Below are 27,012 nucleotides of genomic sequence, written 5' to 3'. Positions count from 1 at the left end.
TCAAATTCCTCATATCAGTGAGATCATATGATACTTGTCTTTCTCTGATTGACTTATTTTACTTAGCATACTACCCACTAGTTCCATCCACATTGTTGCAAATGACAAGATTTCAATTTTTTTATGGCTGCATAATATTCCATTGTGTGTGTGTGTGTATATATATACACACACACACATACACCAAATCTTTTTTTTTTTTTTTTTTAAGATTTTATTTTTATTTATTTTGAGAGAGAGAGAATGAGAGACAGGGAGCATGAGAGGGAGGAGGGTCAGAGGGAGAAGCAGACTCCCCGCCAAGCAGGGAGCCCGATGCGGGACTCGATCCCGGGACTCCAGGATCACGACCTGAGCCGAAGGCAGTCACTTAACCAACTGAGCCACCCAGGCGCCCCACCAAATCTTCTTTATCCATTCATCTGTTGATGGACATCTAGGCTCCTTCCACAGTTTGGTTATTGTGGACATTGCTGCTATAAGCATTGGGGTGCACGTGCCCCTTCGGATCCCTACTTTTGTATCTTTGGGGTAAATACCTAGTAGTGCAATTGCTGGGTCATAGGGTAGCTCTATTTTCAACTTTTTGAGGAACCTCCATACTGTTTTCCAGAGTGGCTGCACCAGCTTGCATTCCCGCCAACAGTGTAGGAGGGTTCCCCTTTCTCCACATCCCCGTCAACATCTGTCATTTCCTGACTTGTTAATTTTAGCCATTCTGACTGGTGTGAGGTGGTATCTCATTGTAGTTTTGATTGTGTTTCCCTGATGCCGACTGATGTTGAGCACTTTTTCATGTGTCTGTTGGCCGTTTGGATGTCTTCTTTGGAAAAATGTCTGTTCATGTCTTCTGCCCATTTCTTGATTGGATTCTTTGTTCTTTGGGTGTTGAGTTTGATAAGTGCTTTATAGATTTTGGATACTAGCCCTTTATCTGATATATCATTTGCAAATATCTTCTTCCATTCTGCCGGTTGTCTTTTGGGCAATAAGTAGATCTTAATCCCTGCCTAATCATCTCCTGATAATGAAGTCATGTGCCTAGGAGGCTGAAGACTCAAATCATCTGTGGGTAAGAAAATTATGACACACAGCTTCCCAAGGAAAGGATACTCCAATATGTTGCCTCACTTCACCAACTAAGCTGTCAAAACTCTATGTCTGCGGGATATCAGGGAGATATTTGCAATGGTAATGACCCCAAAGGTAGGCTACCAGCAGGACAGCTGATGATAAGTTATTTTAAAAGTGTGCGAATATAAATATGATCCACAGCAAAGGACATCCAGAATTTTATAGAAAAAAAAAAGAATGAAAGAAACTCAATTTGGGGCTTTAAATGCTCTAGGTTTGTGGAACACTGGGCCTCAGGAGACCCAGGAAGGCTGGCAACCAAGAGATGAGATGTAGATCAAGTTAACTGTGCCTTGCTTTCCTTGCTGACACTACATTGGGCCCAAGGACCAGGAGGGTCCTGAATGTTGGGACAATTTCCTTTTTAAGGGCAGCTTAGATCATTCATAGAAGTTCTTCTTGAATGGTGATGGAGATGCCACATTAAATGAGAGAGGAATGTGATACAGCAAACATCGAATTTCTCAAGTATGGCAAGGACTCCATCCAGGTACCTCAGCATCCCTGCCCCTGGGAAACCTGACCGGGGTGGGGAGGGGGCGGGCAAGGAATTTAGGCAGAAATATACTGCATCTGCCACTGTTCCCTATGATCACCTTGTTTTTCCTAGGTTTATACATCTGTATATTTTTATACACTGAAAGCTAATCTTACAGTGGGTGAAATTAGGCAAAACTCCACTGTAAATCAAATAGCATTACATATGAACAACGAAAAGGAGGTGTAGGGGAGCCTGGCTGGCTCAGTCGGTACAGCATGCAACTCTTGAGGGGTTGTGAGTTCATGCCCACATGGAGTGTAGAGATGACTTAAAAATAAAATCTCTTAAAAAAAGAAGAAGAAAAGGAGGCGTACATTTATGTACAAAAAAGGACAAAGCCTTATTTGGAAAGTTAAGTGAATTTTCAGAGTTGGTACATGTGTTCCCAAGACTCTAGTCACAGCCAGGACTGTGGGAAAACAACATGCTGCTTTCCATATTATTCCATACATAACACTGATATTGCTTGCCTTCCTACGAGCAAATGAAAAAAAAAAAAAAAGATAGTACCTTTTTACATGTATAATAAATATAGAAAGCATTCACGTGTGCCTTTCAGGCAAGCGTGATTTTTATTTTTATTTATTTATTTTTTCAAGCGTGATTTTTAAAGTCAACGTTTTCATTCTGAAAGATGTGACTAGAGCCGAGTTACCACGTCTCAGTCAGGACTTGCCACTTTCGACCAAAGCTCCTTGCAGATCACCCAGACGGAAGAGGAATATAACATGAGCTTCAGAAAATGTTATAAAACTTCAGACAGAATAAAGCTTGAACCCAGAGTGAACTTCTGGGTTCAAAAAAGATGTACCATTTTAGCTTTCATTTATTAAGGGCATTATATAACCATGCCCATGTAACTATAACAGCCAACATTTTATTAGCACAGGATGCAAGGGAGGGGCAGAGGCTGAGGTGGGGAGAAGTCTGCCCAGGAGGACTTTAAATGGACATTGACTCATATTGTAAAAGAGGCTGCCCTGACCCAAGGGATGAGGAGAAGAATGGGAGTTGGGTCTTGTTATTAGGAATCTTAACAATCGAATGGAACCCAGAGGGGTTCATGAGTTAAAGAAAGCTAAAGAGAGGGATGCCTGGCTGGCTCAGTCATAGAGCATGTGAATCTTGATCTTGGGGTCATGAGTTTGAGCCACTTATCGGGGGCAGAGTTTACTTTAAAAAAAAAAAAAAAGGCAGGAGAGAACTGAATTATGGCAGAACCTTCCCTGAGAATGTAGCGTTTAAGTGGGAGCTAAGGAGTAGGTAGGATTTGACAGTGGTGCAAGGCACCAAAAGAGCCTAACAGATGGAGACGATGTGCAAAGACACGGAAGCAGAAAATCATAGAATATACTTGGGAAATGGAATTCAATTCAGCTGCAGATTATGATGCATAGGAAACACCCTACAGAAAGAGGCTCTCCTTTGCCCTTGTTATTCTCTACCACCATAGTGCTAATCATAATTTTTTTTTTTAAGATTTATTTATTTATTTTACAGAGAGAAGAGAGAGAGAGCACAAGCAGGGAGATCAGCAGGCAGAGGGAGAAGCAGACTCCCCGCCGAGCAGGGAGCCCAATGTGGGGCTCGATTCCAGGGTCCCAGAATCATGACCTGAGCTGAAGGCAGATGCTTAACCAACTGAGCCACCCAAGCGCCCTGAGAGTCTTAAGTAGACTCCATGCTCAGCATGGAGCCCGTCATAGGGCTCGATCTCATGACCCTGAGATCATGACCTGAGCTGAAACCAAGAGTTTGATGCTTAACTGACTGTGCCACCCAGGTCCCTTAGCGCTAATCATGATTTGTCATGATCCCTGTTTGTGTTTATTTCCTATTGTGTATTGTCTGTGTCCACCTCTAAACCAGGGGATAGCAAATTTTAAGTATGTACTCCTGTTTTGTCTGGCTCTTTTCATGCAGCATAATTATATTGCAATTCTCCCATGTTGTGTGTATAGTTTGCTCTTTTTATTGCTGAGTAGTATTCCACTGAATGGACATACCAACATTGGTTGATACATTTACCTGTGGATGAATGTCTGGTTGTGTCCAGTTTTAAGTCCTATAGGTAAAGCAGACACAGTCGATTTTAATTCTTGCCTTTATTATTTAGTAAGTTTTCTGTTCTCTTTCAAAAATACTGCTATACCTGACCGTGGATTGACAACTGGGGAGGCTGGGTGAGAGTACATGGGGGATCATCACACCATTCTTTCTATGTTTGTGTAGCTTTCATGTTTTCTACAATAAAAAAATTTCAAGGGCACCTGGTTGGCTCAGTCGGTAGAGCGTGTAACTCTTGATCTCAGGGTTTTGAGTTCAAGCCCCATGTTAGATATAGAGATTGCTTAAATAAGTTAACTTAAAAAAAAAGAAGTATTATAAAGTGTGTGTGTGTGTGTGTGTGTGTGAATGCTAAAAATATTCAATAATTCTTTAGCTGACAAAAAATAAATTTAAAAAATCTTAAAAAATTTTTTTTTAAAAAGGCACCTGGGTGGCTCTGTCATTGGGCATCTGCCTTCGGCTCAGGTCATGATCCCAAGGTCCTGGGATCAAGCCCCGCATTAGACTCCCTGCTCAATGGGGAGTCTGCATCTCCCTCTCCCTCTGCTCCTCCCCCAGCTCTTGCGCCGGCACGTTCTCTCTCTCAATAAATAAATAAAAAATCTTTAAAAAAAAAAAAGTACAAGGTTGAAGGGAAGATTAGAATCCAAGACTGTCTCTAGAAGAGGCATGGTACCATGGTACCTCTGGAGCCAGAATGTCTGGGTTCAAATGCCAGTTCTGCCATTCATGAGTTGTGTGACCTTTGGAAAGTTATTTAACCGCTCTGTGTCTCAGTTTTCCCATTTATAACATGAGGCAGTAATAGAATGCACTTCATAGGATTGTTGTGTGAATTAAACAGGTTATTTTACATAAATGCTTAGCCTATATTAAGCACCCAAACAATGACAGCCACTATTTGTGAGAAGAATAATGGTCAAGCCCACCTAGTTCTGCTATTGTGTGCCAGTTCTAATAACTAGTTGTCTCAGTCCCTTTGGGCTGAGACATTTTGGGGGCACATTTTATGTCCCCACAAAATAACCTAAGCTGGGTGGCTCATAAACAGAAATTTATTTCTCACAGTTCTGGAGGCTAAGAAATCCAAGATCAAGGCACCAGCAGATTTGGTATCTGGTGAGGGCCTGCTTCCTGGTTCATAAATAGCCATGTTCTATGTCCTCACACAGAAGAAGGGTGCAGGGGCTCTCTGGGGTCTCTTTTATAAAAAACGCTAATCCCATTCATAAGGGATCTCAAAGGCCCTACCTCCAAAAAAGCACCATCACACTGGGGACTGGGTTTTAACATATGAATTTGGGGGAGTGGGGGACATATATGTTCAGCTTATAGTACTGGGCATAACATCAGCTAATTCCTGAGACTAAGTTGCCTCCTTCGGAACTATTCTAGTTCCAGTTTCTTTAATACAGGGCCGGATGACCTACTCAAGAGCCCCTAGGGCTGGGGAGCATCTTGCCAACCTCCTCCTTCCCCCTACCCTCCCTCCTGCTTCATAACTAGCATCCTGTCACTAAGCCCCACCGTGAGCTGGAGCACTTCTCCACATGCTTCTCTGATGCTTCCAGGCAGGAGGCCAGCATGCTCCATCCACTTGCCTTCCAGAGGCTTCAGGTCACCTCCTGATGGCCATTCCTGGGCCCCACTGGTGGTCTGGCACAAGCATGTTGTACTTCCCAGGGACGACTCCCATGGATTTGTCCAACTCCAGAAGGCATTTCCATCTCCTTCAAGGTTCCAAGCACCATGGGCCCAACTTTGCCATCAGTCAACCCTTTCACATGATACTACAGGATAAGATAGGGCATGTTTCTCATCCTTGTGGACGCAATTTTTTTCAGCCTAACCACCGGGTACTAATATGTGGATACCAAGAAAGAGAAGCATCCTCCCACCCCTCCATACCCTGATTCTGCCAACTGCCATAAAAAACTTGCTCCAGACTCTGTGCCAGGGAGCAATAGTAGGCTGGCCATGATGTAGCACACATGCTGATTTACTACTAGCAAAAACTTTCACCACCTCAACCAGGCAAAGATCTGCTGAAGCCTCACACTAATATTTACAAATTAAAGAGATACTAATTACATACTGGGTATTCCAGCTATTGACCTTTCACTTGTTTAAAATAATTCTTAATAATCAAATATCAGGGGCGCCTGGGTGGCTCAGTCGTTAAGCGTCTGCCTTCGGCTCAGGTCATGATCCCAGGGTCCTGGGATTGAGCCCCACATCGGGCTCCCTGCTCCGCGGGAAGCCTGCTTCTCCCTCTCCCACTCCCCCTGCTTGTGTTCGCTCTCTTGCTGTGTCTCTTTCTGTCAAAATAAATAAATAAAATCTTGAAAAAAAAATAATAATCAAATATCAGAAATCTAAAAGGCAGGTTTCACTTGCAAATACTGTAACTTTCCTTTAGGTAATGACTATTTTCAAAGAGACATTAAACAAACAGAATGTTTAAAAACTGAGTTTTCCCTAATGTTACTCTTATACATTGCTGATAGGAGCGTAAAATATTACCATGACCTTGGAAAACATGCATAACTCTACACTCCTAGGCATATTTCCTGGACACTCCCGCACATGGGTAGTAAGAGTTTCAAGTATGTTCTCAGCACCAGTGTCCAAAACAGCAGAACCTAGTATGCATGGATCAAAGAATGGATAAATACATTTTGGCAGATTCATATAAAGGATACTACACAGCCATAAGGGGAACCTGGCTGGCTCAGTGGGAAAATCATGTGACTCTTGATCTCAGGGTCATGAGTTCGAGCCCACACTAGGTATAGAGACTGCTTAAATAAAGGATACTATACAGCCATAAAAATGATCAAATTATAGTTAGATGCATCAATCTCAACATCAAAATGTTGAGGGAGAAAGAGCAAGCTCGGTAACACAATGGGGAAAAACAGTCTTTTCGGCAAATGGTGCTGTGACAAATGGAAAGCCGCAGGCAACTGAATGAATTTGGATCACTACCTTATACCATATACAAAATCAACTCAAAATGGACCAAAGACCTAAATGTAAGAACTTAAACCATGAAACTCTTAGAAGAAAACGTAAGTGTAAATCTCTGTGACCTTGGATTAAGGAATGGTTTCTTAGACATGATACCAAAAGCACAAGGAACCAAAGCAAAAATAGATACACTGGTCTTCATCAAAATTTAAAATGTTTGCACTTCAAAGGACATTATCAAGAAAGTGAAAAGACAACCTGCAGAATAGGAGGAAATATTTGCAAATCATGTATCTGATAAGGCTCTAACACCCAGAATACAAAAAGAACTCTTCCACCCGATGATAAAAGGACACATAACTTGAATAGAAATTTCTCCCAAAATTTGCAAATAGCCAGTAAGTATGTGAAAAAGATGCTCAACAGCATTAGTCATTAAGGAAATGCAAATCGAAACCACAATGAGATACTACTTCACACCCTCTAGGATGGCTAGAATTAAAAAGACAGAAAATAAAAAGTGTTAGCGAGGAGGTGGAGAAATGGGAGCCCTCATACACTGCTTGTAAAAATGTAAAAAGTGCATCAACTGTGGAGAACAGTTTGGCGGCTCCTCGATAAGTTAAACAGAATTTCCATATGACCAACAATTCCACCCCTAGGTATCTTTCCAAAAGATCTGAAAACTGGTGTTCAAACAAAAGCTTGTACATGAATGTTTATAGCAGCATTCCTCACAATAGCCAAAGAATGGAAACAACCCAACTGTCTATCAACTGATGACTGGATAAACAAAATGTGGTATATCCATACAATGAAATATTATTGAGCCATAAAAAGGAATGAAGTACTGATTCATGCTATAACATGGATGAACCTTGAAAACATTATGCTAAGGGAAAGACACCAGGCACACAAAACCATATATTGTATGATTCCATTTATATGAAATATCCAGAATATGCAAATTCATAAAGATAGAAATATTTTGGGATACCTGCGTGGCTCAATAGGTTGAACCAGTCCAACTCTTGGTTTTGGCTCAGGTCATGATCTCAGGGTCATGAGATCGAGCCCTGCACTGGGCTCCACACTCAGCCCAGAGTCTGCTCATCTCTCTCACTCTGCCCCTCCACCCATTTTTTTTTTTTTTTTTTTTTTTTTTTGACAGAGAGAGAGACACAGCGAGAGAGGGAACACAAGCAAGGGGAGTGGGAGAGGGAGAAGCAGGCTTCCCGCGGAGCAGGGAGCCTGATGCGGGGCTCGATCCCAGGACCTGGAATCATGACCTGAGCCGAAAGCAGACGCTTAACGACTGAGCCACCCAGGCGCCCCGCCCCTCCACCCATTTTGCTCGCTCCCTCCCTCTCAAATAAATTAATAAGATCTTTAAAAAAAATAAAAAGAAAGTAGATTTTGGTTGTCAAGGGCTGGGGAAAGGGAGAAATAGGGAGTGACTGCCAATGGGCATCGGGTTTCTTTCTGGGTGACAGAAATGCCCTGGAATTAGTTAGTGGTGATGCTTGTACAACCTTGTGAATATTCTAAAACCACTGCTCTGGAGACGCCTGGGTGGCTCAGTTGGTTGGGCGTCTGCCTTTGGCTCGGGTCCTGGGATTGAGCCCCATGTCGGGGTCCCTGCTCAGCAGGGAGTTTGCTTCTCCCTCTCCCTCTGCCACTCCCCCTGGCCTGTGCTCTCTCTCTCACTGTCTCTCTCAAATAAATAAAATATTTTTTAAAAAACAAAAATAAAAAATAAAATAAAACCACTGCTCTGTATACTTATTTAAGAGTGAGTTTGGGGGCACTTGGGTGGCTCAGTCATTAAAGCATCCAACTCTTGGTTTTGGCTTGGGTATGATCTCAGGGTTGTGGGATGGAGCCCTGTGATGGGCTCCATGTTCAGCTTGGAGTCTGCTTGAGATTTCTTTCCCTCTCCCTTCCCCTTCCTCCCTTCTCCCCACTTATGCGCTCGCTCTCTCTCTAAAATGGATAAATAAAATCTTTTTTTTTAAGTGAATTTTGGGGAGCCTGGGTGACTCAGTCGGTTGAGCATCTGACTGTTGGTTTCAGCTCAGGTTATGATCTCAGGGTCATGAGATCAAGCCCTATATCGGGCTCCCCGCTCAGTGAGGAGTCTGCTTGGATTTCTCTCTCCCTCTCCCTCTGCCCCTCCCCACCGTGCTTGCTCGCACCCTCTCTCTCAAATAAATAAATCAATCTTAAAAAAGAAAGAAAGAAAGAAAGAAAGAAAGAAAGAAAGAAAGAAAGAAAGAAAGAAAGAAAGAAAGAAAGAAAGAAAGAAAAGTGATTGGTGGGGAGTTAAAAAAGTACAGTCATGGCCCTCGGAGTAGCTCATAATGTAAAGCATGAGTGGCCACCAGCTCCCGAAAGCCACAGCCTCATTTCTTCCTCAGAGAATAATCTCGGCAAAGGTTTTGTCATTCCCAGCACTAGCTATGATGAAGGAATCCATTTCATACAATTAAAATATTAAATACATCTTACTTTCTGGGCTTCGGAGTTTTACTATGAAAATTCGTTTCATCTCCCTTTTATAAATTTGCTTTTAAAGACTCGGGAGATAAGTGGAATTAGAATGCATAGTGAATTATAAAAAACTTGTTTATGAGACTTCCTTTTTCACTTGAAGTAATGTATTTTTAAAGCCCTGTTTTAAATGATATCTTTAGATTATCACACATTCTTATCTAGGCTCTATTAGTTTTTGAATATTCATATAATGACATCTTAAAGTGCCTTGTTTCAAGGTACAGTCTAGATAAATATAGAAGCTTTCTAAAAACAATCAAGATTTCCCTCAAGATTTATAATAGCTTTAAGGTAATCTAAAATTGTATCTATGTTTCCAGTTTTACCAAAGAATGGCAAAAGCAAGTAGTTTTTAACTTGATCACTCTCTTCCCACGAAGGAGGTCAGTATTCTCATTTTATATCACAGTTTCTGGGATATAAACTGCAAAATGTATGATTCTAGTAAATAATTCAGGAATACATTTCCATTTTAGGATCAATGGTCTATATTGATACAATTAACTTGCTAATGAACAAATGTCAACTTCTCTGGCTATAGAAAGCAATTGGTGTTATTGGAGAAAACAAATGGAATTTGTAGTAAAGAGCCCTGAGTTTGAATCCAGCTCTGCCATTTACTCTCTGGGTGACTAACAAATCCGATGAGCCTCAATTTCCACATCTGTAAAATGAAGATAATAGGATCCACCTTAGATGATGGCTGTAAGGATGAAATGAGATCATTAACATAATGGTCCTGGCACACTAGAACATTCCACAAATGTTGGCCCACTGTTTTCCCTTCCCCTGTGAAAGCAAAGCCTTGCTAAGTAAATGCCCACATAAACAAATACATAATTTTTTTTAAAGATTTTATTTATTTATTTGACAGAGAGAGATAATAAGAGCAGGAACACAAGCAGGGGGAGTGGGAGAGGGAGAAGTAGGCTTCCCACAGAGCAGGGAGCCCAAAGTGGGGCTCGATCCCAGGACCCTGGAATCATGACCTCAACCGAAGGCAGACGCTTAACCAACTGAGCCACCCAGGTGCCCCAACAAATATATAATTCTAATTAAATGTTTACACAATAAAAAAAATTGGCTTCACCATTTGCTAAATTTTCTCCTCTGCATCTAAATTATAATCTCAGTTAAACGGTTTCACAAAACATCTAATAAAAACCAGTTTTTAAAAATTAAAACTAATGAGGAGGTAGAAAATGATCCATTCTTAAGCTTAGGAAAATAGAATTGAGGGCTTCATTTCTATACCCAAATGCCTCCTGGTTTCTGCAACCGAGCTAAGCGGTTATGACCACTATTTTGTGATTTGGATGTTACCAAAAAGTTGGTGGCTTGGATAAAGACGGAAAGGCATGCTTATTACATCTGCCACTAAACTAAAAGAATTCACAAACGCGGTAAATAACAGAAGTAAGAATCAAAAACATTTTGTCCAACTTGAAATCAGCAGATGCCATTCATCACATTTACATTTCAAAGTCCTATGGTAATCACTGTTGTTGCTATAAGGCTGATTGTTTTTATAGATCTCATACACACACCGGGTACAGACACTGAGTTTTCCTGGGAGACTTAAGGGAGCTGATCACCTTGTCAGAAGCAGCCAGCAGTTGGATGCAGCTTCGGAAAGTGGCAATGCTCAAGCTTAAGCATCAACAGAGCCTCAGGTGCTGCCGGGTCCTCCAACATCTTGGGCCAAACCCGACCCATGCCTGTTATTGCATGGTCCTCAAGCTTACAATGGGTTTTGCATGTGTCTGTGGTTGAAATAAATCAAAATGAGAATAATATCTAGTGTGACGTGTGAAAAGTATATGAAATTCACATTTCAGTACCCATATCAGAAGAGAGTCAGGCGCATTCATTCATGTAACTGTCTTTGCCTGCTTTTGTCTTACAGGCCAGAGGTGAGCGGTTGTGATAGGGATGTGATGGCCTGCAAGTCTGCAGTGTGTCTATCTGACCCTTTACTGAAAGTTAAGAGCATTGCATTCAGTATTTTTGAAATGGCAGTAACAAAGGAGAACCATGGGAATGATGAGGGAATCCAGAAACCATTTCCTAAGGTGAGTCATTTGAGAGAATTGTGGATGTTAGGCCAGTAGAAGAGGAAACCAAAGGACAACATTACAGGTTTCTTTAAATATTTAAAGAGCCAGCATGTGGAAGTGGCTGGTATTTGTGTCACTATAGAGGGGGAAATGAGTAACAGCCATGAAAGTTCAGGAAGGCAGACAGCAATGAAACATAAGAAAGGGCCTTCTAATACATCGGGGTGGACAATCGTAGGACAATCATGGCTTCTGAGGCCACCTCCCAAAAGAGTGAGCATCCTGCCACGATGGTATTTAAGCTAAAAGGCACGATGATCACCATGCAAGATTATTCTAGGAAGGATTCTTACAGTGGACAGGAAGCTGAACTGTTTTAACGGTGGCGTTCTTTCTATGATTTTATCTCAAAAGAAAGAAAATGATCATTTAACAGCAGGTGAAAGCTTAATGGCAGGTCAGTAGAAACAATTTCTAGGGCGCCTGGGTGGCTCAGTTGGTTAAGCGACTGCCTTCGGCTCAGGTCATGATCCTGGAGTCCCTGGACTGAGTCCCGCATCAGGCTCCCTACTCCGTGGGGAGTCTGCTTCTCCCTCTGACCCTCCCCCCCTCATGTGCTCGCTCTCTCTCATATAAATTTTAAAAATCTTTAAAAAAAACCAAACAAACAATTTCTACTTCCAAATTCACTAAGGATTATACCCTACAAGGAGATAGATCTATAATTGGTTTATATGGATATAATACATAATACATATGTGTGTGTATGTAAGTGGCACGTTAAAAAGAGGTCTTCCGTTTAAATAAAGAGTACATTCAGCTATAAAAAGAATCACATTAAGAAAAGAAGGGTTATTTTTAAAAGGAGGGCTCCAATTACACAAATAAGGAAAGGACATCCACCACTAAATAAAATGAGCTGAAATCTTCCCTTGTGTTACTACAGGAAATTGGCATGGCACTACTGGAAAGAGGGAAAATCTATATATAAAATAGAAAGGGGAGCAATATGTTATAAAAAAAAAAAGCACGGCTAAGATATAAAATACGGTAAAAGGGCACAGTTGTGTGATTTACTTGTACTGGACCTCTTTGCAAAATAGCTTTACAAACAACATCACAAAGCACAGCCACCCGTTAAGCCGTTACGTTGGCCTATCTATTTTCAATGGCAATCTTGACACCCAAGTAAGAGACACACCACCATAGCAACATAAACATCATGGTGTTGGAGAATAAAATTTTAAGAAGCAATTTATAGCCCCTGCTGCCGGCTTGGAAATAAAACTAATCCTATAGCATTTGTTACTATGACATAACATTTCCACTGGCCAAACTCAGATCCAGTGGATACCTCAGGATTCCCTTCCCATGGGCCACTCGGAAAGGAGACTCCAAAATGTCTATTGTACTAGCTGGTCTCCCTAATACAAAGGTATTTAAAATGCGAGACAATATCATTTTCTGCATGGCTCAGGGAATGCACAATTACCAAGCATTCATGCAGCATCCATGAATGGACAATTATCACCCCTTACATTTGCCAAGTAAGCTCCCCACCTCCTGTGATCAGCCCCTGATGGAAGCCAAAAAGAGAGGCATTGAACAGCTGGGGAAACTGAGGCACCAGAAAATCGAGTCTTCCTAAATCAATTCATGGCTATCACACAGCAAGGACTCAGCTCCTTCTTCTAAGTTCACGTTCATACTCCTCGATATACTCGCACCACCTTAAACCAGAAACCCCAACATAGAGCAACCTAGGTATTCAAGGCGATAAAATGCCAAGGCGTCTTATTAAATGAAAGGGTAGAGAAAAATGAAAGGAAAATCCTATTTGAAAGTAATTATGCTTTTTTCAGGGATGATATCCCTGTGAGAGGTGGAGCAATTACCAGGACTTAAAACATGAACATTGTAAGGCGTGGCTGATTTGCAATTCAAAAAGCTCCAACAAAGGCAGAAAGAAAGCTGATCATCCTGCTTAAAGAGGAGACACACCCAAAAGGTGTGCCACAGGGAGGATGGAATGGTGGCAAAGCTGGGGAGTCCGCATCAGGGTGAGCAGGTTCTGGCCTGTGGTGGATCCTGAGCTACGGGGTCTGCAACAGAGGCCTGGGCTCCGGCCCCAAACCACAGTCCATTAGCCCTGGCCACCACCTCTCCACTGCCTCTTTTTACTTTGTTCTTAACTTTCCTCCAAAACAGAGGCCAGTAAGGCCCTTGGGCAGTTCCTTCTCCAGATCCACAGAAGAGACAAGGCCAGAACAACCTGGAGAGTAGCCGTCAGCGCAGATGAAAAATGCATGAATCTACAATGAAGCTTCTGGGACACCGGGGACTTGGCTGCTTTTGATCTGAGAACCAGTACTAAACCCCTTTTAAAAAATAAAATGGTGGGGCGCCTGGGTGGCTCAGTCGTTAAGCGTCTGCCTTCGGCTCAGGTCATGATCCCAGGGTCCTGGGATCGAGCCCCACATCGGGCTCCCTGCTCCGCGGGAAGCCTGCTTCTCCCTCTCCCACTCCCCCTGCTTGTGTTCCCTCTCTCGCTGTGTCTCTCTGTCAAATAAATAAATAAAATCTTTAAAAAAAAAATAAAATAAAATAAAAAATAAAATGGTTTCTGACACACATAACCAACATCTTTTAAAAAAAGAACCAACTCCTAGATGAAGCCCGGGTAAAAGGCTGAGCACCTATGTAAATAATGGCTAATCTCAAATACACCTGACCCTTTTGGAAATGTTTTTCTTGAAAAGGCTTAAGGGGATTATTCCATTTGGACAACTAATAGCCTAATTACTATTTTTTTTTTAAAAAACCACCACCAAGCTCCTTTTCAGCCAGATCTTGGCAAGGAATCTCGAAGTACACCCCTATCTGCAGCACCATAAGTCACGTCGCTGAAAAACATAATTACACTCAGCTGTGTCCAAGTTTCTGTCAACCACAATCCAAAAAAGGTGACCTATTAAATCTTGACTCTAAAGGTTTTTTTTTTCATTTTGGACACGACGCCTCCTTATGAGCCGCAAAAACATCATATAAAAAAGCAAGCATTCATCATGGCCTTCCACAGAACATGGTTTGGGTCTCCAGCATGCATGGTACAATCTGTACTCCAATGATTAAATGCAATTCTAGTCCTCAAACTCTTTGCACTTGGAGCGGGGAGGATTAAATAACTACATTTCATATCTTTAAACCTGTCTCATTGAGCAAAAGAATGGTCTACTTTCATGGCACTTTCTAAGTATGAAGAAAACCACTTTTACCCACCGCATCGCTTTTATGGAGGCTTGAACTACTCCAGAATGATGATACGTATGCGGGGATATCAAGGGTCATATTTATTTTTTGTTTTTTGTTTTTTCAGCAGCACCAGCATCGTCATTATTTTAGATCAGAACAAACTTGCAGAATATTCCGAATGGAGGACTATGTCATCAGGGCGCTAACCATAGGAAACTCAACATTTCAGAGGACCTGACCATGGGCTCAAGTGGTTAGTGATAACCCCTGTCTTCACAACTACCTGTCCAGACAAGTAGGCAATTACAAATTTAGCTCTCTCAAACATCTATCCAGCCTTGTTTCTCCATATTAATTGCCAATTACTGGTTTAACGAGAGCGTTCCCTTCTGAGGCTTCCTAGTTCAGGTGCATTAGAGGCTAAACACACCTGTAAAGTGTTCAGGCACATGCTTCTCAGACTGGATGGAAATTGAGGACCAACATTTTATTAGATCCCACAACTTTCCTGGATAGTGTAGAACAGATTTCTTGAGAGTGGCAAAACCATCGTCCTATAAAATCTAATGAAATCCAAGTTGTTGGCTGGTCAGTTAAAAACTATCTGCAGACCTCACTAAGAGAAATGACAAGAATGAAAATGTTACACAGTTTATTCATCAATAAGCCATCATACTGACAAATTATTTTTTTCTCCTGCATTAAACATTTATAAAAATTTTAAAAAGCCAACATTATAACTGTACTTCTTCAGAAAAAGGGTCCGGTTAATGTCTATTTCCACCTAGTACAGGAATAAAGCATTCTCATTAATCAAATATTCTGTCTTTTCCTTTAACAGAAGAACATTTGTCTGTGCCAATCCTGTTTGTTTGGAATGCTTCCAAAAGGCACTGGTCCTTTTTCCTACCTAAGTAAGGATTCTGAACAAAATGCACTTTTTCTGTTAAATGATAACAGAAGTACTCCTGAGTTAAAGTTGCCAAGCACTTCATCTGTTGCTACAAAGATATAGGTTACTAACTGAATCTTTAATGCCCCCCAAGGTATGGATATGAACCCATTTTGTCATCTTCCTTCCTTGAGAGAAGGCAAAATTCAGGGAAAAACTCAGATCCCATGAATTTCAGTTGTATTAGGTTTCGGGAAGTGGTGTATGAGAAAGTAATCAAAGCAACACCTCAAAAACAAAACAAAACACAACTGACCAGACACCTAGATTAGTAAATGCATAGGGACAGAAAGTGAAATGGTGGTTGCCAGTGGATGCAGGCAGGTGGAGTGGGGATTTCTTCTTCAATGGGTATAGAGTTTCAGTTTTGCAAAACAAGGAGAGTTCTGTGGCTTGATGGTGGTCATGGTTGCCCAACAACATAAATGTACTCAATGCCACTGAACCGTATACTTAAAAATGGTTAAGATGGCAAATGTAGTGTTATATGTGTTATACCACAATTTTTTTAAAAATTATTCTTTAAAAAACTGACCAGAACGTACACACCGAGCTATGTGTGGTCCCCTTCAAATAGTTCATTTAGGAGATTATGTACCTGTGTAGTTCAATACTGCTGACACAGCAAAACATCTCTGAATCTCCACTGTGGAACTTCGTGGGGCAGGTGTGTTTGTTTTTTTTCATTATCTTTACCATTTTCGATCACGGTACGTGTCTCTTGAGGATCCTTTCTAATTTAGAAAAAAATTTTTTTTTCATTTTTAATTTAGAAAAAAAAATCTGACGGCTCCATTTCTGAAATAATTATCAAGTTAAAAATGTTTTAGTCCGTGTGAGGTGTGACTCTAAGAGAACAATGTTAATTTGTGAGTGTGGGTTGTAAACTGCTTTGGAGGCAATGCTAATAGAGGAGAGCCAGAAGTTTCCGAGGAGCAGCTAACTCTGCAGGAAAGATAAATATACACCTTTGAATAGTACATTTTGATGATTTTCATACGCTCCAATTTGCTTACCTGCACGTGAAGAGTCTTTTAAATTTTCAACTAAATGTGCCAAAAACATGGCGTCACTTGTCTGTTCCCATTGTTATTCCTGATTCTAATTTTGAGAAAGTCACAGGTGCTCATCAGCGAACCTCTCTGCTGCTCATGTCTATAAAAGCCAAAGGTTTTTACTGCCATTACAAGGAATAATTTCCAAAAGTGTAGGGGTGGTTCTCTTTTTAGAGCATGAGCTACTAAAGTTATTTTCAAAGGAACATGATTCACTTATCAAAGTTAAAGCAGAGGAATGTCACTTGGCTTAATACTTGGATAAAATGGATGGTTCAATGGAAGATAAAACTAATGGACCACTCTCTTAACTGGAATGGAGTAACTACTTTCCCCCAATTATTTCCTTTGATAACCCTGAACGAGTTCTCTGATCTTGAAGATTTTTATTCATTTGTGTAGGCGTGTGATAGATCTGGATCACCTTCCATCATTCCTTCCAGCTTTTGGATTCGAGGGAAGGCAGAGCGGGGTAGAGCAAAGAGCATGGGCTCTGCAGTCTGAGCAGCCTAGGTGTGGATGGATGTAGGACTACCAATGACTAGCTATGCAAGCAATGATGATCCACATCAAGAAAGGGGGATAATATCCAACTCATAGGAATGTTCTGAGGACTAAACCAAAAGGCACTCAACAGATAAAATTTCTCTCCCTCCTTTCTGTGTGAAACGTACTGCTATTAGTCCAAGCTATAAAAAGAGAAACCAGGGGTGCCTGGGTGGCTCAGTCCGTTAAGCGTCTGACTCTTGATTTCAGTTCAGGTCATGATCCCGGGGTCAAGAGACAGAGCCCCATACTGGGCTCTGAGCTCAGCACAAGTCTGCTTGAAAATTCTTTCTCGGGGCGCCTGGGTGGCTCGGATGGTTGGGCGTCTGCCTTCGGCTCGGGTCATGATCCCAGGGTCCTGGGATCGAGCCCCGCATCGGGCTCCCTGCTCAGTGAGAGGCCTGCTTCTCCCTTTCCCTCTGCCTCTCTCCCTACTCCTGCTCGCTCGCTCTCTCTCTCTATCTCTGTGTCTCAAATGAATAAATAAAATCTTAAAAAAAAAAAATTCTCTCTCTCACTCTGCCCCTCCCCCTGCCGCATATGTGTGCGCTCTCTCGCAAATAAATAAAATCTTTAAAAAAAAAACAACAACCAGAAACCACATTTTTTTTTAAAGATTTTATTTATTTATTTGACAGAGAGAGACACAGCAAGAGAGGGAACACAAGCAGGGGGACTGGGAGAGGGAGAAGCAGGCTTCCCACTGAGCAGGTAGCCCTATGCAGGGCTCGATCCCAGGATCCCGGGATCATGACCTGAGCCGAAGGCAGACGCTTAACGACTGAGCCACCCAGGCGCCTCCAGAAACCACCTTTTAAAACACTTACTTTCAAAACAGAACATTTCATGGGATGCATTGCTGAGGCATAAAGTGCTGACTCTTGTATTATGTACATAAAAGCAAGGTTACTGCAAGGCCACATTCAGCCAGACCTTGTGATACAGGGTAACTGCCTAGCTCATGGATGCTGTGATCAGGAGAGGCAAGGCAAGGAACTGCCACAATTTATGTAAGACGCAAAGATGGGGATGGGTCAGATAAGCAGATATCACTGTCTCTATAAACTGTCCATACAAGTTGGAAACATTTTGCCAGACATAGTGATAAGTGAAACTTTGCCATTTTAACAATAAATAAATCCCTCCCCCCCAAAAAACACAAACAAAAAAGGTGCTCAGTCCATTAAGCGGCTGCCTTTGGCTCAGGTCATGATCTCAGGGTCCTGGGATCGAGCCCCACATCGGGCTCCCTGCTCAGTGGGGAGTCTGCTTCTCCCTCTGCCCCTCCCCCCACTTGTGTGCTCTTCTCTCTCTCTCTCTCAAATAAATAAAATCTTAAAAAAAAAAGAATAAATAAACCCCACTACAATAGTTAAAACTATAAAATATGGGAAAACTAGCAGAATACAAACAATCCAGCAAATAAGATCCAGTGCATTTGAGGTTTTCAACAACTTAATTATATCCAAGTTAGTGACTTCTCATTCCCCACTTGATAAATTTTCTTTTTCTTTTTTCTTTTTAAGTAATCTCTATACCCAACACGGAGCTCAAACAGCCCCGAGATCAAGAGTTGCACGGTCCACCGACTGAGCCAGCCAGATGCCCCTAAGTTTTCTTCTAATATACAGATTATTTATTTTTGGTGTAAAAATACACAAATTAGTGCCCAGAAACACCTGGATCTGGCCTTAATACAGCAAATATGATGACTTCAATGGTGTGTGTGTGTGTGTGTGTGTGTGTAGATGTGGGGCGGGGACCAGTCTTTGGAGAATAGCTGCTTAGATTAGGTGCTTAAACAACATTATTACAGGCTGTCATCAAATTAATTTGTTGGGCCAATCTTACTTCTTTAGGTGATTCATTCTGGGAAAGAAACAACACCCTAAAGATTGTCAGATATAATCCAAAGGATTTAAGGGTGATTTTTTTTTTTTCTTTGCTCAGGAACAAGAGGAATCTAGAAGGTCATGCTTTACCCAAACTTAAAAGGAGCAAAAAAAGACATAAAAAAGTGAATAGTCATTAGATAAACTTGATCAAGAACCTACGTTAGCTACTTGTTTAGATTATGAGTCGACTTCCACTAAAGTCTAAAAAGGAACTTCAAGAGCAGGCCCCTTTTGTCAGAGGGCTGGGAAATGAAAGAATGAGTCACTTTAATACTTCATATCAAAATCTTGGTGCGGGCCAGCTTTCGTGTTTCTAAATCAACAAACAGCATCGGATAATGCTGTTCAGGCAGTCTGCAGGAAAGTGGCGGGGGGACCCTAGCTTCCTTCCTGTGATGCGGGTGAAGCTGGTGGCCAAAACAGTGTGTCCTATGCAGTGGGGCTCCCTTCTAGTGGTCTGTCATCGGGGAGATTTGCCCAGCCTAGTGTGGTATGATCTTGCCATCCTAGACAGAGACTGTTGAGACAGAGTTTAAATAGCCAGTCAGCCTCCTTTGCAATAAAGCCAGTGATGGAAAGTCTTCAGGACATCTGTCTGGGATGAATCAGGCAGAAGGTTCAACTCCCATGTAGAACCAGCTCCTCCAGAATGTGTTTTCTAGGACTCATTTGGCTAACACACGATTTCCCATTCAATGCACATAGAAAGCAGAGACATGCGCTTGGAGCCTTAGCCAGAAAGGTCCCCAGGTACTGTTCCTTCCACTCATCATGGCCACCAGCCTCTGTCCCCTCGGGGTGGGAAGGAGGGGTGATGGTCCCCCAGCACTCCGAAGCCCTACAGTGGGCCTCAGGGCAGCTGTTCAAGCTGTGATTGCTTCTTTCCCCTAAGTATCAAGTTCTGACCTAAATTGTGGCTGTTCTGGTCCAAATCTGGCAGATTTTCTTCCCACACTGCTGCAGAAGAGAACAACCTCCTTCGGAAAGCTGTCTAAAAATCAGGACAACTATAGCCATCTCCTTGAGGGCAGGGACCACATCTTTTCAGTGGATCATAATTCAGATTCAGCACTTTCTGTCAATGGCTCTGTCTCCAAACATAGATGTCTATGTTTATCCAGAGCCACCTCTATTTTTAAAAAAAAATTTTTGAGATGTATATTTTATGTACATTTTTTTTTTAAGGGTTATTTATTTTAGAGAGAGCAAGAGAGCATGTGTGTGGGGCGGGGGTGGGGGAGGCAGAGGGAGAGGGAGAGAGGAACTCAAAAGCAGACTCCGGGGCGCCTGGGTGGCTCAGTTGGTTAAGCAACTGCCTTCGGCTCAGGTCATGATCCTGGAGTCCCGGGATCGAGTCCCGCATCGGGCTCCCTGTTCGGCAGGGAGTCTGCTTCTCCCTCTGACCCTCCTCCCTCTCATGCTCTCTCTATCTCATTCTCTCTCTCAAATAAATAAATAAAATCTTTAAAAAAAAAAAAAAAAAAAAGCAGACTCCGTGCTGAGCATGGAACCCGAGGCAGGGCTCAATATTATGACCCTGAGATCTCGACCTGAGCCAAAAATCAAGAATTGGATGCTTTTAACCGACTGAGTCACCCAGGTGCCCCTGTCCTAATCCATTTTAAAATGGCAGTGAGGGGTGCGTGGGTGGCTCAGTCAGTTCACATCTGCCTTCAGCTCAGGTCATGATCTCGGGGTCCTGGGACAGAGTCCCGCATCGGGCTCCCTGCTCAGCAGGGAGTCTGCTTCTCCCTCTCCCTCTGCCCTTCCACCAGCTCATGCTCTCTCTGTCTCTCAAATAAATAAAATCTTTAGAAAATAAAATATAAAATTTAAAAATAAAATAAAATAAAATGGCAGTGAAACTTCTCCAGTGGCCTCTGGACTGTAAGCTCTAGGAGGGCAGGAATCATGTCTGCCTTGTTTGCTGCTCCATCCCTAGCAGTTGGCCTGGCACTTGGCACATAGTTGGAGTCCAATAAATACTTGTGATATGAACACGTTCATGCTCCCCCGAGTGCCAACCTAGATACAAGAAATAATCTCAAGAGAAACTGTCAATCCAGCTCTTCTCCCTCTGGTAGGCAGAAAGGCCCCCAAGATTCCTGCTCCCTGGTGTGCACACCCTGTTTATCTATAATTCCCACCCCTTGAATGTGGGTGGGCCTGACCTAATCAGGCCAGTCTTTTTGAAAAAGAGTCTGAAGGTCAGAAATAACACATCAGAGAGACTCAAAGTTGCACCAGATGCTCTCCTATTGGACTTGAAGGGGCAAACTGCCATGTTGTGGACAGGGTCACATTGCAGGAAATGGCAGGTAGCCCCTAGGAGTTGGCCCCTAGTTGAGGGCTGGCAATAAAGGGGGGAATCTTAGTTTTATAACCACGAGGAACTGAATTCTGCCAATAACCCACACAAGCTTTGAAGAGACTCCAGCCCAACTAACCCCTTGATTTCAACTTTGAGAGATCCTGAGCAGCCATGCCATCAGCCATGCTATCCCTAAACTTCTGGCCTACAGAGACTGTGAAATAATAAAGGGGTATTGTTTTAAGCCACTAAGTTTATGATAATTTATTACAGAGTAATAGAAACCGAATACACTCCTCCAGAAGTTAGCAGGAAAGCAGAATGATGACATTAACTCCCAGGGAAAACTGGGCCTCAAGCTTCTCAGGGGGCATTGCTGAGCAATTTTTAAATGAAGATGTTTATAATATAAAAGAATCTCTAGCTTGCAAAATTTCAGGTGGTATAAAACCTAAGTGAAAAAAATGTAAACAATGTGAAGGAAGACAACTGGGCTCAGCTTTCCAGAAATGGTCCTATTTTTCCCAGCTTCTGCCAATCCGTTCATTAAGCATCTACTATGTGCCAGACTTGAGGTTTAAGCATTAGAGCTGCCTACCCAATATGGCAGCCACCAGCCCCCCGTGGCCCTTGAGCACTACAAAGTAGCTAGTGGGCACTGAAATGCACTGCAAATGGGAAATAACACACTGGATGTCAAAGACTTAGTATGAAAGAAAAATAAGTGAAACTATGTTGTCAGTATTTTCCTATGTGGGTTACATGTTGAAAAGATAACAGTGGGAATGAATGACATACAAGCAAACAAGTAAGTACAGATTATGAGAAATGCTCCGAAGGAAATAAGTAAGTACAGAGATAAAGAATAGGAGAAAACTACTTTAGATGCAGTGGTCTGGAACAACGTCACTAAGGAGGTGACATTTCCACTTATAAACCCACAAGTTTGCTATAAACGTGCAAGTTTTAACACATGATGGCAACAGAGGCTGGAAGCTTAAGAGGGCTGACCGAGGCCATTGGCTGGTTGCAGGGCCATCACATTGTTCTATTCCCACTTAGGTTCCAGGTAAACAGCGCCCACTAGAGGTGTGCAGCCCCGAGATCCTGTGTGGAGGAACTGTTTTTAAGTTGGAGGATGTACAGTATGAAAAGTCAAGCATCCAAGATAATTTTTTTTTTCAAATGACTTTACATTTTCCAGATACAATCTGTTCTCCAGTTTTAATATCGGTAACACACTTGCACTTCATCGCCCATGGAGCCTATCAAAAAAAAAAAAATCTCCACTTGGGAACACCACAAAATTCCCGATTGCCAGAACGAGACAAGGAGGGCGGGCAGTTGGCAATTTACAATCTGAAATTCTCCTTTTCCTCTCCCAGCAGGCTGAATTTACAAAAGATATATAAAACCTTCCTGACTTCTTTCTACAAATCAGCTGATGTCTATATAGGTCTTTTTCTCCAAACAGGGGCAGAAGTGTTAGCTAGTTTCCAAAAAAGTTTCCCGAGTTATTTGACCACATAAACCTCCCGGCAACAGAAAGCAGGCCAAAGCTCACACGGGCCAACCAGGGGCACCTGCGCCCTCACTCAGGCGGCTGAAGCAATGAACCTCGACGTACTTTTCCAGTAATCACTGCCCCTGAAAAACACGTTTACCGCCTGTCACTGTGCAGACACTTTTATATTAAAAAAAGAAGAGGGTGGGCGCCTGGGTGGCTCAGTTGGTTAAGCGACTGCCTTCGGCTCGGGTTGTGATCCTGGAGTCCCTGGATCGAGTCCCGCATCCGGCTCCCTGCTCGGCAGGGAGCCTGCTTCTACCTCTGACCCTTCCCCCTATCATGTGCTCTCTCTCTCTCATTCTGTCTCAAATAAATTAAAAAAAAAAAAAAAGAAGAGGGCGCCTGGGTGGCTCAGTCAGTTAAGCGTCTGCCTTCCGTTGAGGTCATGATCCCGGGGTCCTGGGATAGAGCCCTCCATGAGGCTCCCTGATCGCCAGGGGAAGCCTGCTTCTCCCTCTCCCACTCCCCCTGCTTGTGTTCCTGCTCTTGCGGTTTCTGTCAAATAAATAAAATCTTTAAAAAATAATAATAAAATAAAAAAAATAAAAGAAGAACTGTGAACCCTTCCCCCCCAAACACACACTTTCCTAATTGACACTCTGGGGCAAAGGGGTGGGAGGGGAGCATGGTGGATCTTAAAGAGATGGAGTGATGAAACTATATTAATTTTTTAAAAACTTCTTACAAAAAAAAAAACACAGTATTCTCCCTTCACCCGAAATGAGAGCTTTTCTGAAATGAAGAAGTATTACTCACTTAATCAGACACAAGGTTTTTAAGTCGGTTTTTAAGAGCCTCAGGGACTCACCCGCTCCTTTTGTAATGAACAGCACATGCTAATTACCATCCACTTTTAACTAAGGTTTCCTTAACAATAACCTCCGTTTTTTTTCAAGGCCCAGAATCTGTTTCATGTGGCTGGCAGACATTCACACTCAAATCACGAGGGGGGAGGGGGCATGCAGTGTCCTTTGCACAAAGTCAATTTCACTGACCAGCCCGGGAGAACAGCATCTGCTCCTTGTTGTCTGTTCCATTAGTGGTGAAAGGTTTGCACTTACCCATTAACCCGCCCACGTGCCCCTCCCGACCAGCAAGGGAGCTGTGCAAGATAGCTGAGTGGCATGAGGACGTCATTCCCTGACTGTGGGACAGGCACGAGGAGCTACGAGGATCACCCAGAAATCAAACTCATGACCCTGGCCTCGGTCCCTCCCATCTAGGCTAAGAGTCAGGAAAGAAAAAAAAAAAAGTCAAAATAGTGCTTGTTCTTAAAAAAATTTTCAAAATTATGTTCAAGAGGAACCCTGGGGAAGGTATGTGAGATTAACCCAAGGAGCCTTTACTCTCTATATTCAGGAGTATCACTTTGTACAAAAAGCAGCGTCGATGCCAATACCAAACTTAAACAATCTTTCCCGCAAGAATTTCTGCCCCAATACTTGCAGACGCATTTCATGAGAATTGTTCAAAACAGGGAATAAGGAGCATTATTGGGCATTTTGGAATCTCCACTTAGGTCATTCCAGAGTCGGCACCACCCCAATCCCAAATCTGTTCTCAGAAATGTGCGCAAAAGAAAATTCTCCAGGGACCCAGGAGAGCCTGGATAAAGTGCACTGGCTCCCGGCCAGGGCAAAGAACAAAATAATAATCTGTATTTAAAAGTTGTTTTTCTTTCCTTTCTTTCTCTCTCTTCTTTTCTTTTTTTTTTTTTTAAAGATTTTATTTATTTATTTGACTGATAGAGATACAGTGAGAGAGGGAACACAAGCAGGGGGAGTGGGAGAGGGAGAAGCAGGCTTCCCTGCAGAGCAGGGAGCCCGATGAGGGGCTCGATCCCAGGACCCTGGGATCATGACCTGAGCCGAAGGCAGGCGCTTAACAACTGAGCCACCCAGTCGCCCCTCTCTCTTCTTTTCTTGGAGGGGAGGGAAGTGTTTCTATTTTTCATTGTGCAAGGAATCCCTGAGGACCACAAATAAATCCCTAAAAGCGTGCCCATTAACGTTAATGCAGTCAGAATAGGAACTGTTGAAACACCAAAGCAAGTAATGAAAACAAAAGCATTCCTGCCTTAATATTAGGATGTGCTTAGTTCTTGAAGGTGCTGATCTTACTGATAAGAACCTGTCAGGGAGGGGTGATCTTCAGACTCCTCCAAGGAGTCTCGAAGGTAGAGTTTGGGATGCTGGCAGCACTAAGGAGAGGCTTGGGGCAAAGCGGCCTTGAACTCCACCACAGTCTCCTTGGAATCACACATCCAGAAGAAGCCACCCCATTAATCTAAGGAAAACCAGTAGATTTGTTATACAAGAGCAACTTCAAATAAAGCCCCCTGGCCTTCCTTCTGGTCAGCTGACCAAATGTCCCCTAAGTCGACAGAAGGTCAGAGTCTGTCTCCAAGCCACCTTCAACTAGAGACTGCTGAGGACACTTAGTGTCCCTGCTTTGCATAGCGGGTTTAAAAATATTTCCTGCTTTTCTGTCTGGGCTGCCGACATGCCATCCAGACTGAGGAAGACCCGGAAACTTCGGGGCCACGTGAGCCACGGCCACGGCCACATCGGCAAGCACCAGAAGCACCCAGGAGGCCGGGGTAATGCTGGTGGCATGCATCACCACAGGATCAACTTTGACAAGTATCACCCAGGTTACTTTGGAAAAGTTAGTATGAGACATTACCACTTAAAGAGGAACCAGAGCTTCTGCCCAACTGTCAACCTTGATAAACTGTGGACCTTGGTCAGTGAGCAGACACGGGTAAATGCCGCCAAAAACAAGACTGGAGCTGCTCCTATCATTGATGTGGTGCGATCGGGCTACTACAAAGTTTTGGGAAAGGGAAAACTCCCAAAACAGCCTGTCATCGTGAAGGCCAAATTCTTCAGCAGAAGAGCAGAGGAGAAGATTAAGGGTGTCGGGGGCGCCTGCGTTCTAGTAGCGTGAAGCCACGTTTGGGGGGGGTTCATTAAATGTTAACAAGTGCTTTTCAAAAAAAAAAAAAAAGAATAATATTTCCTAACAACAAGGAACCTCCCAGAGGAAGAAAAGTGGGGAGAACCCCTGGCCTACAGTATGAAACAGCTCTGCACCAGAAATCAGAAGACCCAGGTTCTGGCCTAGACCCTGCCCTAGGCTACAAGATGGGCAACTAACTGGATCTTCTATAACCACAATCTCCTCCACAAAATGAAATGGCTCAACTACAGAAAATCTCTACTAGCCCTTCCAAGTCTAAAGAATCTACACCACCAAATGTTCCAAATGAAGACGGTGACAACTGTTTCTTTCTTTTGTTTTTAAAGATTTTTATTTACTTATTTGACAGAGAGAGAGACAGTGAGAGAGGGAACACAAGCAGGGGGAATGGGAGAGGGAAAAGAGGCTTCTCACTGAGCGGGGGGCCCGATGTGGGGCTCGATCCCAGGACCCTGGGATCAGGACTTGAGCCAAAGGCAGATGCTTAATGACTGAGCCACCCAGGCACCCACAACTGTTTCTTTAGAGCCAACTATTAGCCCCCAGGAACCTTTACTGTTTAGAACTTTCCAATGAATGGCCATATATTCAGTTCAGAGATGACACTGAACATAAATGAAGAAACTATTCTAACGAAGTTTCTTATTAAAATTAATCCACAGGATGTTACCTCTTAAAATTCTTCATCCTGAAATTGTCTAAAAAAACAAAACAAAACACCAACACTCTGATCTAGACTATCTAGACTGTGGTTGAGCTTTATTTTCTTTATGCCCCAAAGCTGCTCCTCTTTCCTGGAACTAGGGAACATTTTATGAATTAAAATAAGGCTTAGATAAATAGTAGAATCCACTACCCTCTACAACAATTGAAAAGGTCTTTGATTTTTCATTAAGTTGATAGTGTCGACTCTATTTTCAAGAACTGGTTTTTCCTTTTTCTGCATTAAATACCAGTGACCAGCAAAGAGCAGCATAAAGAAAAACAATGAGTTTTTACCATGGCTCTGGTTGTGGCTTGGCTATTAACTAGTTGTGTGACCTGGCACACATTATTTAACCTTTCTCTCAGTTTACGCATCTGCAAAACGTGTATAATAGCACACGAGTTCCCCCTAAGCTCCCCTC

General features: G+C 42.6%; 2 protein-coding genes across 8 annotated transcripts in view; one reads left to right on the top strand and one right to left on the bottom strand.

The window, feature by feature from the left end:
- Positions 1 to 27,012, bottom strand: part of PITPNC1 (phosphatidylinositol transfer protein cytoplasmic 1) — a 256,426-nt gene that overhangs the window by 213,882 nt on the left and 15,532 nt on the right. The gene's annotated exons all lie outside the window — the stretch shown is intronic.
- On the top strand, positions 25,388 to 25,915 carry LOC118024356 (60S ribosomal protein L27a-like). The gene has a single exon (XM_035026233.1). It carries the CDS (start codon positions 25,406 to 25,408, stop codon positions 25,850 to 25,852), a length of 447 nt encoding a protein of 148 aa, XP_034882124.1. The 5' UTR covers positions 25,388 to 25,405; the 3' UTR covers positions 25,853 to 25,915.

Source organism: Mirounga leonina, unplaced genomic scaffold (assembly GCF_011800145.1).
Source record: "Mirounga leonina isolate KUSES-001 unplaced genomic scaffold, KU_Mleo_1.0 Mir_197, whole genome shotgun sequence".
Classification (NCBI taxonomy): domain Eukaryota; kingdom Metazoa; phylum Chordata; class Mammalia; order Carnivora; family Phocidae; genus Mirounga; species Mirounga leonina.
Note: the sequence above shows the minus strand (reverse complement) of the source record. Positions and strands in the feature narration are given on the sequence as shown.

Bases quoted from the DNA above. Each gene is read 5' to 3' on its own strand.
- LOC118024356 (XM_035026233.1), top strand. From the start codon at position 25,406: ATGCCATCCAGACTGAGGAAGACCCGGAAACTTCGGGGCCACGTGAGC.